Raw genomic sequence first — 12,913 nt, forward strand, 5'->3', positions numbered from 1 at the left:
AGATCCGATTATTTAGAGATCGGATGGGGGGAGAGGCCCTTGCAACAGCCCTTACGTGCCCCCACAGCTCTGTTAGAAACAGGAGGAGAACCTCATCCTAACATGAGCTAAAATTGACTGTGCCGAGAATAGGAGGAGAACCTCATCCTGACACAAACGAAGACCCGGTCGTTCAAGACCAGACGAGGAGGAAAGCCTCCTCAACGGCTCCTCTACACCCCTATAACCCCGTTAAGAGCAAAGGAAAAATCCTCACTCGAATATAAAAAAAAAAAGGGAGAAAGGAAAAGGGAAAGCGACGAGCCACGCCAGTGATAAGGAAAAAACAAACTACATCAAAGACATAAAGAATCTCATCTCAACGAGAAAGGAGACTCTTGTCAAAAATCCTCAGTCTCTAAGAGGGAACCCAACACTGGCAGGAGAAAATCGACTTCCTCAAGGTAACGAGAAGTTCGGACCCCCAAGCTCAAGCATCGGGAGGAAGCGTCAAACTCGAGTGGCCTCGAAAAGACCTTCGGTCATGAATAAAAAGGAGAAATCAACACGACGATGATCAGGAATCTTCAAACAACGTCGACATCGAACAAGATAAAAGACGAAAGAAGTTCAGTAAACAACAACTTAAAGCAAGAATAGATAAGGTCAACACGGCGATGACCAGGAACCTTCAAACAACGTCAACATCGAACAAGATAAAAGATGAAAGAAGTTCGGTAAACAACAACTCAAAGCAAGAATAGATAAGGTCAATACAGCGACGACCAGGAACCTTCAAACAACGTCGACATCGAACAAGATAAAAGACGAAAGAAGTTCGGTAAACAACAACTCAAAGCAAGAATAGACAAGGTAATGAAAAAATTCCTTTTCATTTCATTAGTAAAGTGTGCATTACAAAGTCTTTGAAGGCCAAAAAAGAAAAATGACAAGAAAAGAAAAGAATACATGGAAGAACAAAAGTTAAAAGAAGCTATAAGGAAGCTCGGCTTCTTCAGACTTCGAACTCTCAGTTCCAGCCATCATCGAGGATTGCTTTAAGTACTTAACTTCTTCTTCCAGTCCCCCTTCTGCTTCCCCCTTCCGTGAGATCGGAAAGTACTCACGATCAAAGATGTACCACAAGCGCGGGCTTTGGGCGATCAAGGCGAAGCACGGTCGGATCTGTCTCTTCTACCCTCGCCTTCTTCGCCAACCCAGAAGTTGCAGCGCCTTTCCTCTTATGGGCCTTGAGACTCTTGGCTAACATCCGAGCCGCGTCCGCGTCCATATCTGCAACGAAAGAAGATTGGCACAACTTAGAAACAGAGCCACGAAAAAAGGGAGAGTTCTGGAACAAACCTAGGTTGGTCTGAAGGATGCAGAGATGGGGACGACTCGAAGAACGCCTAAGGCCGAGAAGGATGCTGGGGAAGAACGGAACTCTCAGGAAGAAAGAGGGACCGAAGAAACTCCCAGACAAAGTGAGACCCCTGAAGGAGGGAGGCAGGTTTAAATAGGCGATGGGGTCCGGCGCAATAATGACTGTAGATTTTCTCTGGCCGATCTATAACCGCAGCGTGGCCCACTCATCGTGGCAGGCGGCTAAAGGTGGCTGACGACTGACAGAACCATTATTGCACTATACCTAGAGCAACGCTCCAGCGGAAATCCCAAAAAAATCTTTTCGGATCGTCTCGATTTGAAAAGGCTCCAGCACCAGCGCACCAAATGCCAAAATATCTAGAAACAACCGAGTACGAAAATCGAGGGAGGCAACTTCGGCTGTGAAAATATCTCTATACTTCCTTCATTCGGAATTCGAACTCGAAAGTAGGAGGACTGATGTTGGGTATAAAATACCCCCAGCCAAAGTTCGTAAAAGGCCGACCCTTCTAGGGCTCTTCCGGCTTCCGACCTTGTGTGGCGTCTTTCTGAGCTCCCTTGACCATCCGGGCTTCCATAATACCATCCGGACTTCTCTGATAATGAGTTCCTCTATTTATCTATCGGACTGCTTCAAATGCTTTCTAAACTTCACTATCAGCCAATTTTCTACAGTGATCGACTATTCTCTGAATCTCTTCCAGACTTCTTCTGGCCACGAACGACTTTACTTCGAACTTCTTCCAGACTTCGTCAATGTCCGAGCTTCTCCAACAGCAGGACTTCTACAGTAACCAGACTCCATCCGAGTTTCTACGATGGTCGACCGCCTTCCGAATTTCATCCGAGCTCCTACGAGAGCCGGATCCCAGCCGAACTTCTATTGCAAGTAGACTTCATCCGAGCTCCTACAAGAACCGGACTCCATCCGAACTTCTACAGTGGATGGATCACAGATGAACTTCTACAACGGACAGGCTCCATCAGTCGGGTCTCTACTCCAAGCTTCTACAATAGAAAATCTCCATCCGAACTTCCACGGCAACCGGTCTTCGTCCGAGCTTCTACAATAAGCGGCCTCCTTTCGGACTCCTACAAGAGTCGAACTCCGTCCGAACTTCTACAACAGAATTAAATCTCGGACTCCTCCAATGTTCGACCTTCCTCAGTGTCCTCGAGACTCCTCCAGCGAACGAATCTCCATGGCGCCATCCGAACTCCACTGTTGGTCGACCCTCTGCCGGATTCCTCATGAAATCGGACCTCTCCGGCGGACAGTCCTCAGGCGAGCTTTTACATCAAGCAAATTTCAGACGGACTCCTCTAACAATCGGACTCTTACCGGACTTCTCCAACAGAAAATCCCCGTCCGAGCTTCTACAGCAGATGACTTCCGCCTGCAGCATCAGCGTCCAAGGCACCCGACAACAGTGGACTCATCAGCAACCTCAGAAACATCCGATCTCCTCTTAGATTGCAGAGACAGAGAGCCATTCCGTTCCATCAGACATCCCAACCGAGCTTCAGCCGTCAGGCCCGAACTCTCTGGCAAGTCACGACAATGGCCACTACCCCACTCCACTCTCCGTAACAGATTTCACGTGGCCCCACCATTCTCTGGCAAGTCGCGACAACGAACACCACTCCACTCTCCATAACAAACTCCACGTGGTTCTGAACGGCCCACTGATGCCACTACTCTCCGTAACAAACTCCGCGTGGTCCCGAACGGCCCACTACCAGACGGTTACCGACGTCGCTGTCAATCAGTTACGCTCTCCATCTATAAAAAGGGATCCCCAGATACGTTCTTCTCTAAACTCTAAATTCTATCTCGAAATTCTGCTAAAATCCCATTTGAGTGTTCCATTTCTGTTGAGACAGAGTACTGACTTGAGCGTCGGAGGGTTTTGCCGGAGTACCTCCAATTCCGATTTAGACTTTTCTTGTAGGTTCCGACGGCGGACGCGATCCCCTCGACTCCAGCTTCTCCAACATCGATGAAATTCTGCACCAACAAGTTTATACACACATCGAACGGTATCATCTCGCGATGGATCCTATGGACCAACTCTATTATTTAGTCTCATCCGAATTTAAAACAATACTCAAATGAGTAGTTCTTCTATATGCAAAATCAAATGGAACGTTTGGTCCGAGAAGGCAGTCTTTTATTAACAGGCTGCAGGCCTAATTTCTGCAGAGACTTTTAGTTGTGGAGATACATGTACGAGGAACTAAGCTTCATCAAGAGTCTCCAAATTGATGGTGGTGCAATCTTTATCAGACAAGTGTTGATGACACGGTTTGTTTTAGCCTCTAGGATGCTATAAGCGTATCATTTGTAGTGATCGGCATTCCAGTAGTCCAGCTAGTGGGTTGCCGACTTCTATTGTAAAGGATTTAGATGCCATGCAGGCAATCCGGGGCTAACAGGGCTTCTTTTGTACATCAGTTGCTGGGTAGCTACTTTGGACAAGAAATGTTTTGCTGGGCCTTCAAAGTAGCAGCTGTTGAGAAAGTCTTTGTGCACCGCCTGCAGTGTAATAAAAATGATATGGAGCACATCAACCAATCACATTGAAATATGTAATCAGTATTTTTCAATGCATATTTAATAATATATTTAATATTTATAGTTCTTCTTTTTCGTTTAAAATTTTGGATGACAAAAATACCCCTCATGTTCTGAAACAATTATGACAGAATCTGTGACTATATTACGACGTGCTATATTTTTCAGAAATCATAAAGAAAAAAAAATATTTTCATTATTAAAAATTTATAAAATTTTTAAATGATAAAAATATCTCCTCTCTTTCTTATGACATCCTGTGATCAAATTATTAACAAGAAGTCATAATTTAACGTGACCATAGGATGGCATAATTTTTTCAAAAGATGAAGAATATTTTCATCATTCAAAATTTCAAACAAAAAAATAAAATTGTAAACATCAAATGCACGTTGGAAAGCGATGGTTGCATGGCCCAATCAGATGGAGTGGGATATTTTTTTACGCCAGATACAGTATATAAAAAATTACTCAGCAACTGTTTTTCTTTGCTTGATGTCGTCGTCGCCTTCTTCTTCCTCTTCCGACCATCCCGTCTCTTCCGCTGCCCATGTTTTTTTCTAAATTTTTTTTTCTTTTTCTACTATCCTTTAGTCTTTGCTTGAGATAATATTTCCTATCTGATTAGTATCGTGTCTTCAATTTTTTTTTTGGGGGGGACGAGAAGTGAGGACTAGCCACTCATTATTTACAATCTGCTTATTATGATGCCATTATCTTAATAAAAGCAATGGTGCATTGGCACTATTTCCTGCAACAAAGAATCCAGACTAGATTAAACATTAATACAAGTCTTGCAGCCTTTCTCTCATACTTGAAGCAATTTTTTTGCAAATTATTGTTATTTATTGAAGTCATTAGAGAGACTACCTAATTAATAAATAGTTGAAGCCTCAATTAAATAAATATTAATCCAACAAAAATATTCCAAACTCTTTCTTATTAAACTCTATTTTATTATATTAGCATTGTACAAACCAACTCGATCCATCTAACCCAACCCAAACTGCATTTAGTTTAAGTTAGTGTTGGATTAGGCTAGAAAATCTCCATCGAAGATTGGGTTAGGTTGGATCAAGGCTAGAAAATAGAGAAATCGGATTAGGTTAGGATTTGCCCTATTCGTCAAAAACGCAACCAAACCCAATACATTTGTTTCCGTATGACCATTGACGGAAGCCCACATTCCTCTCCCTCCACTCTACCTAACTAGTTTTTCTTTGGAAACGACGTCATCATACCTGTCCATTTCATGCGTAAAATAGACCAAAGAGAAAGGTTTTTCTTTCTAGAAATAAAGAAGCACCGCTGAAAGCAACATTAACAATCGAGGCTGTTGATGGAGACGACATATATAAATTAATCATTTTTCTTGGAGATGTTAATTTATGGGCTTTGATGGTTAGACAACATGAGACACCACCGTTAACAACCTTGATGCTCAATACCATCCAAAAGTTGGGCAGTGCCTTCTCCATTTTATAATAAAAAAGATTTTTTTATATTTTGGTTGATATGTAGACGGAACTGATACATGACTTGTAAGGCTTGATAGATCCTACTCCGATCAAATCAACCCAATCTGACTAGATTGGAGCTTATCGCTGCTCAATTAGATTGGAGAGGGTAAAGATCGCACTCAAGTGACACAAGCAGAGTGTGATTGCCTGGGAGGATTTTGGATTTGCTATCAAAGCATGCAAAAATATCTAAAATATCCTTTCTCCTGTTCTCCCTCTTTTGTTCCCCTCCTTTTATTAACCAACTAGTGGCTTTCTATCTCTCCCTCTCTCTCTCTTACTTTCTCTATCATCCTCCTCCCTTTGATGCCATTTCGGTCTTTTGGATTATCCCATGATGGCCATCCTACTGATTGATCTTTGTTCAGCCATAATAGAATTGCTTGGATCGGACCCTTGCTCCCTTGATGTAGTTGGATGTTATTCAGATCAGAATGGCTCCGAGTTCCTCTTGTTTCGCTAACGTTTTTCCCCACCATCGCCCTTCTTTCCCTCTATTTTTTTTTGCTAATTCTTAACTTGTGTAGAATATGATCTTCTAGAGAAGGAGCAGTCTAGCATAGGTTTCTATGGCCGAACCCTTGAGTTGTGGTAAAACCCTAACTCCTCATTTATTTAATTTTAGGTAAATTAATTTGGATCAAGGTTGGTTAAGGAAAATCTATGGATTAGGGTCAATTTTGTTGGATTTTGATGAGGATGAATTGTTTTTCTTAGGCTGCCAACCTACACTACACTCCAAAATAATATGAGAAGTTGACTCCTCGATGTTAGGATAAAAAAAGATGAATTGTTTTTCTTAGGCCGCCAACCTACACTACACTCCAAAATAATATGAGAAGTTGATTCCTCGATGTTAGGATAAAAATCGGAGCAAAATAACGTGACGATGGAGTCGATTCCATGCGACTTTCCACATGAACAGCGCAATTTGTGGATGAACACCAACCATCTATATCCATTTAGTGGTGCAAGATGGGAAGAGGCCTGGTAAAAAGAGTTTGTAGATATTTGATGCATTGATCGTCAGCCGAGAAGAAGGACCCTAAGCCTGTTTGTGCTGTCACCACCAAGGATTGAAATGACAAAAACTCTATCCACCAACTTTTCTAGAAAGAATTGATGGACAACTGGAGTACTCCATCTCCTCTCACCAACCACCATAACATCCTTCACAAATAGACCATGCAGTGAGTTAGTATCAATAGGTCCAGACCACCATGGTGAATGATAACTCCGGGTCACAGACCATGTTGATAGAAGTAGATAATCTGAGCGTGGGAACAAATCTATTTTCATACAGGGAATCACTTGAAGATGGAGGAATTAAAAGAAACCAAGTACCATATTTCGCCCTCATAAATGTACACTGGAGACCCTCCTAGGATAGCACAAATCTAGCAGCATATTTGGTCATCATATACATCATTCTTGGCAACCAAATAGCGAGTTCCCAAACTATAATTCTAGGATGGCTAACAAACACGGTCCCAAGAAAGTAGATGGAACCTTTTTCAAAGATACAAAGTTTCTGATCATGGCTTCTAGTTTTAGCAAGACTTCTCTGGGGATTATACAATCAGTCATCAAATAAGTAGAAAGGGAAGATAGCGTTGATTTGATTAGAGTGACTCTATCCATCATGGATAAGTTCTTCCATTTCCACCTAGCCAATCCATCCAAGCTATGTTGCACCAGCCCAAGGTCCATGTGGTTTTTTTGTTTGTCCTCAAGTCGGCCTTCTGGAACTTCTCAAATACTCTTATGATAGCTGTTGTTGGGGTTTTGTCATTTTTTTCCAAGAATTTTATTTTCTGAGCAAAATAGTGGGATTACCCCCACAAATTTCATTGAAAATTGAAACATGCCCAAGGACATGAGAAACAAGAGGAGGGGTCTTTCTCTAAGAACTAGAAATTTTTGACAATCATCACATTATATATAGTTACTAACATGTAACTCAAACTCCCAATGCCCCAAAAAAATGTATGCCCATGAAACTCCACAAGAAAGCGAATAAGCAATGTGTGCTTGGAGAGAGCGTGGATCTTTGTTGTGGAATCCCTTTAAAACCTGGGACCTGTTCGTGAAGTTTTCATTGTATCTAGCAAGATCCTCCCAAAAGAGAGACACAGATTGGTGAAAATCCAACATCCTTGTACTATAATGCCTTTTTCTACTTCTTAAATTTGGAATATCCTCCTATTTCTTTTCCCTTCCCTTTACCTTTGGCCGACTCTTCTATGGAACCAAATCCATTCATTTGTTACTCTTTACCATTATTCTAGACACGTGCATTGCACGTGTCAAATTCTAGTAAATATCAATGCAAATGTACATAGAAATCTAGTGAACATTGGTGCGTGAATTCTGACCTGTTACTTCAGTGCCCCACAATTCCTTTCCTTGGTTCATTCAGAATACTTGGTCTTGGTCCAATAGCATGGTCAAACCACACGGCAATCCACAAGGGAATCTGAAACAAAGTCCACCTTCAACACCCTCATTTGCCTTGCAAGACTCTAATCTTGCATGCGGAAAGAAATTAGAGGCATCGGCAAAGACACACGTACATGCCGAGGTAATTGCAGGCCCACGGAAGAATAATACCAAAGTTGTTGTCCCAAGAAGAAAACAAGGAGAAGGAAACAAAGTCAAAAGTGTCCAATAAGGAGGACATCTTCCTAAGAAATGCGACAAGGCCAGGATGCTCTAGCCAAGAATAGGAGAGCACAATGGTATTAGTTTCAAGCCATCCGTGAATTTGCTGAGCATCAATACCATATTCAAAAGAGAAAACGGCACCATTCGGACCAAAACCAAAGGCATGCATTCAAATATGACAAGTTCAACGACAAAATATCAAACAAGGGAGTACCATACAGAAATAAGAAACCAACAACAAAGTGGGGAAGCTGAGATTCCAAACCTATTCAATATTTTGTCTTTTTGTAATGCAGAAACCACACAGAAAACAAGAGGGGTGAAAGCTCATGGAGATCAAAACTAGGTCTATAATGGATATTGATGCCTAATAATAATCCCACAAACCAAAGCATCCGAAACAATAAAAGTGAAAGCTAACGGAGATCAAAACTATGACCACCATGGATAGAGATAGCTAACTGTAACGACCCAAAATTTCATTTAAAAATATTAATCAATTATTTAAATTTTTTAATTTTATATAAATATTTAAAAATTTTTTAATAAATAATTAATTAAAATTAAATACATGTCCATACGGATCATCACATACTTTTCTGTTTAAACAGTATCCTCGTCAGATAAAAAGTTCAAATTTATATATTCATTCATAAACACCGTGATCGATCCATGATCAAATCAATAAACCTATATTGCAGTATTCTTTAATCCATATGATTTATAGATCTGGTCCATCCTAATATGATTTGATACAAAGTAATATCTCATCTAAAAAAATTAATCTAAATATATTATTTTAATTTTTTAATTTTATATAATTATTTAAAAAAAATTTAATAAATATTTTATATAAAATTAAATACGCATCCGAATGGATCATCACGCTAACAATTAGCAGACGAGTCAAAGAACAAAAGTACAAAGAAGCCGCCTTAACGTCCCTTCAGAAGTGCACAATTTCAAACTTACGTTGCATCAACTTTCTTTCCTTTGTTTTCACCCAATTTCAAAGTAAAGGTGGGAGAAAGCATTTGCAGAAATGACGGATATCTTAAATCTTATCGATGGTCATGATCCTCGCAGAATGTTTCAAATCCCATGATCCTATTCATTGCCTCTCTGTTCAACAACTAATTCAATCCCTTGTGTCTGCAAATTGATTGCAGGGGCATACACCAGTTTCAAATTCTAATCTCTGCACCATGACACACTCTGAGCAGTTCAATTACTGCCTATCAATTGCATAACAATTATCATTAGCATCTCACAGCCACAGGAATTTCTAGAAGGGCGTCTCATATATTTGCCAATTTTCGGAAAACTCTCGTTCCCTTTAGAAATTTGTTATCATGGGAGTGGCACAGCATTAACCAATACCAAGCTCGCAAGACACCAGAGAAACCAAGTTAAAATCAAAAGCTACTGACACAATAGAGTGAACCAGAGTTGTGATGCCCAATGAAGAGACAAGTCTTCCAGCATACATGAGGGCCACGAGTTGACAATGTTAGGTATCTGGTTCCCCCAGGAAGGCAGCCATGTGCTGGCTAAGAATAGCAGGAGAATATAGAGGAGAGCTTTTCAAGCCATCCATAAGTCTACAAAACAGTGGCATCACATGGAATTAGAAACAGCAAAACAAAACCCTCCTCAACCCAGAGAAAAGGTCTGTTTGCAAAAATGGCACGGTTGAATGACAGAGCTCCTACCCGAGAAAGGGAAAAAAGAATGAGCAAATGTGAAGAAGATAGATTTCAAATTTTTCAGAAGATCTATCACAGAACCCAAAAATAAGAGAGCTCATGGAGATCAAAAAAAGGGTAATCCGATGACAGACATCATTTCCACAAGCCCAATGTTCGAAGAGAAATTGCTCACATCCCCTCCACATACCACAACAGCATATTTCCAAGGTGGAGTTGAGCAAATGAAACTTAAAATAAAATAATCCAGAAACCACATTCTAGTCAAAAATGTGGTGCATTTCAAGAAAGTAAGCTAAATAAACAAAATTAAACCCTTTACACGAGATGTTATGTTGAGGAAAAACCAACCAGTACTCTCCACAACTCACTCACTCAAAATCTCTTGAACTTCCAAGCTGAAACAGAGAAGAGGGGCCTATCGTGCCAGCAAATAAAGAAACACCCCTTCTCCTCCCTCACCTTGTAACCCTCGATCCCGTAGCTCTGCAGCAGCCTCCTGGCCTGCAGCATTGCGAAGTAGCTCAGCGGCACCCTCCCGAACCCGGCGAGCTCCAGCCTCTGCACCCATCTCTCCAGCTTCTCGTGGCGCTCCCTCCTCTCGGCGCCCTCGCAGGTGATGATATTCTTGATCTCCTCTCCGAACAGCATCCTCTCCACCCTCGCCCGCTCCTCCGACATCCTCGGCGCCGTCGACTCCAGGCAATCGAACAATGCCGCATAGAAATTGAGCGCCTCCGTGAACCGCTCCATCAGCATCGGCCCGTTGTGGTTCGACTCCTGCTCCGCCACCGTCATGATCTTCGGCGACAGCCCCCATAGGGATGCCAACAGGCTCTCCGTCTTCGGCGACGGCGTTAATGCCAGCGGCGACGACGACGCCGAGTCCTGGCTCGGGCTGTACACGTTGACCGGGTCCTTCTCCAGTAGCTCCCCCAGCGTGCCCGGGTGGCTCATCTGGACGATTCTGTGCAGATGGGACATGTTTGAATTCTTGGTGAAGGGTGACGGAGTTTTCCTTTGGTGGCCGGCGACGGCGGCGGCTTCATCGTCGGCGGCGAGAAGGGTGTGTAACTGAAGCACGGAGCTGATGGCCAACGCCTCGCCAGTCTTGACGCGGAGCATCTCGACGTCGAGGTTGTCAAGGCGGGCATGGACGGGGTGGAATTGGAAGGGGATGTCCAGGCGCTCGGCGTCCGCGGAGAGGCGCATGGCGGCGACGTCGAGGAATTCCTTCTGGTCGTGGACGACGGTGAGGCGGAGGTGGGGCGGTCCCTCCGGGCGAGCGCGGAGGGCCTGAAGGAGCGCAGCCCACTGGGCAGCGTCGGAGGCGGCGCCGCCGAGGTCGACGATGTGGACCATGCGCTCCCCCTCCATCGCCTCGAGGATGGCCTGGTTGGATACGAGGAAGGCGAGGCGGACGAAGGGGCAAAGGTCGAAGAAGTGGCGGCGGGCGAGGAGGGTCTCGGGCATCGGCCGTGTCGACGCCACCGACGGCGGGTGGAGGGCGCGGTAGAGGCCCCGCCAAGAGCGGAGGACGCGGCGGGCGAGGGCCTCCGTGAAGTGGGACGCGATGCGCTGCATGGTGTCGCCGTCGGGAGCAGCAAGAAGTGAGATATTCTCGAGACACGTGTTGGTGTGCTCGAGCTTGCCGGCGGCGACGTGGTTCGCGCAGTTGAGGAGGAGATGGATCAGATACAGCCCCCTCTCATCGGACTTCATCTCTCCCAGCCACGTCACCGGCGGCGATATCAACTGCGCTGCCGGCGAGAGGGACATCAACGAGAAACATTGCAGCGATGATGATGTCACCGACGATGATCCATCGTCCTGCATCATCCCTCCCATCAACAATATTACTACTAGATGGATTTTTCGACGAAGTCTTCCACAGGAATCCAAAACAACGAAAACAGAAAACTCCACGCAATCTCTCTGCAACTACAACTCCCACTGCAATATCTCTCTTTTTCTCCGTGGAGAGAGAGAGAGAGCGAGCTTGTGGCCAGGTTTGGGATGGGGAGTCAATTTTTTTTTATAGTGAAATGGACTGGGAGTCAATTTTTTTTTTATGGTGAAATGGATCGGAAAAGTGGAGGGTTTTTGGAAGGGCTAGCGACGAGTGCGAAGCGTTTTTTTGGATGGATTATACTGGTCCAGCGTCGGCATGGGAGAACCCGAGGGAATATGGAATTTGTGAGAGGGAGAGCCCGTTTTTTCTACCCCATCTCTGTTTCCATTCCGGACAGCCAACGCTCCTTTCGGTTTTATTTTAATCAGTTAAGTCTCTTGTCGTGGCGTGGGGAGGATGGGAATAATGGCAGGCCCGGCTTATATTCCATATCCCCACTACAGTCCAGCCGCGCCATACCAAGGACCGAGGCATCAGTCCTTGTGGCCTTTTGTTTTTAGTTTGATGGACGAGCAGTTTCGCGACCCGGCACTTTTCTCGCGTACCCAATTGCATACCCTCGCCACCCCAAACCGGGTTTGCATCCACCCATTTTACCGTGAAGAACCGCATCGGGAGTCCTAAGGGGTGCCTAAAGGCTGCGCACAGCGGTTCCCTTCACCGGATGCCTCCAAGTCCAAGGCCACTTCGTTTGTCATCTTGTGCACGGCTGGGCTCGTCCAAACGTTCCCTTCCCCCTCCGGTGTCAAGGAAGAGGAAACAAAGAGCTTGGAGAAAAGGATTCCAGCCCAGGGCATGGTCCCCTTGTGTTGGAGTAACCTTCTTAATTTGCCTCCTGTTTCACTTGTGACAGGTGTGGAGACGCGTGGGATTAGATTCAGGTAAGACAAGGATGAGTGAAGAAGGGCTGTAGCTCTGATATGGTCGCTCTTTCACACTTTATGTTTGGGGTTTGGGTGTCTCTCCCACAGCTGTCCTTGGGTTTATTACGGTGCTAGGTGGAAGAAGGTTGGAAAGCTGGGGTGACGTTTGGGTTTTGGGCTTTTAGGACGGATGGTGAGGAGGAGGAGGAGCGAGGTCGCATGTGTCAATCACGTGATCAGACTTGCTCTCTTTATTCCTGTGGGATGAGGACAACTTTTTCTGCAAGCAGGGATCCACCCTTCTGCTG

The 12,913-nt window shown here is 44.2% G+C and overlaps 1 protein-coding gene across 1 annotated transcript; it reads right to left on the bottom strand.

The window, feature by feature from the left end:
- Positions 1-9,856: 9,856 nt before the first annotated feature.
- Positions 9,857-12,243, bottom strand: LOC105045558 (scarecrow-like protein 3). The gene has a single exon (XM_010923891.4). It carries the CDS (start codon positions 11,676-11,678, stop codon positions 10,206-10,208), a length of 1,473 nt encoding a protein of 490 aa, XP_010922193.1. The 5' UTR covers positions 11,679-12,243; the 3' UTR covers positions 9,857-10,205.
- Positions 12,244-12,913: the final 670 nt, after the last annotated feature.

This window comes from Elaeis guineensis, chromosome 5 (genome assembly GCF_000442705.2).
Source record: "Elaeis guineensis isolate ETL-2024a chromosome 5, EG11, whole genome shotgun sequence".
NCBI lineage: Eukaryota > Viridiplantae > Streptophyta > Magnoliopsida > Arecales > Arecaceae > Elaeis > Elaeis guineensis.

Excerpts from the sequence above, each read along its gene's own strand:
- LOC105045558 (XM_010923891.4), bottom strand. The coding sequence starts at position 11,678 with ATGGGAGGGATGATGCAGGACGATGGATCATCGTCGGTGACATCATCA.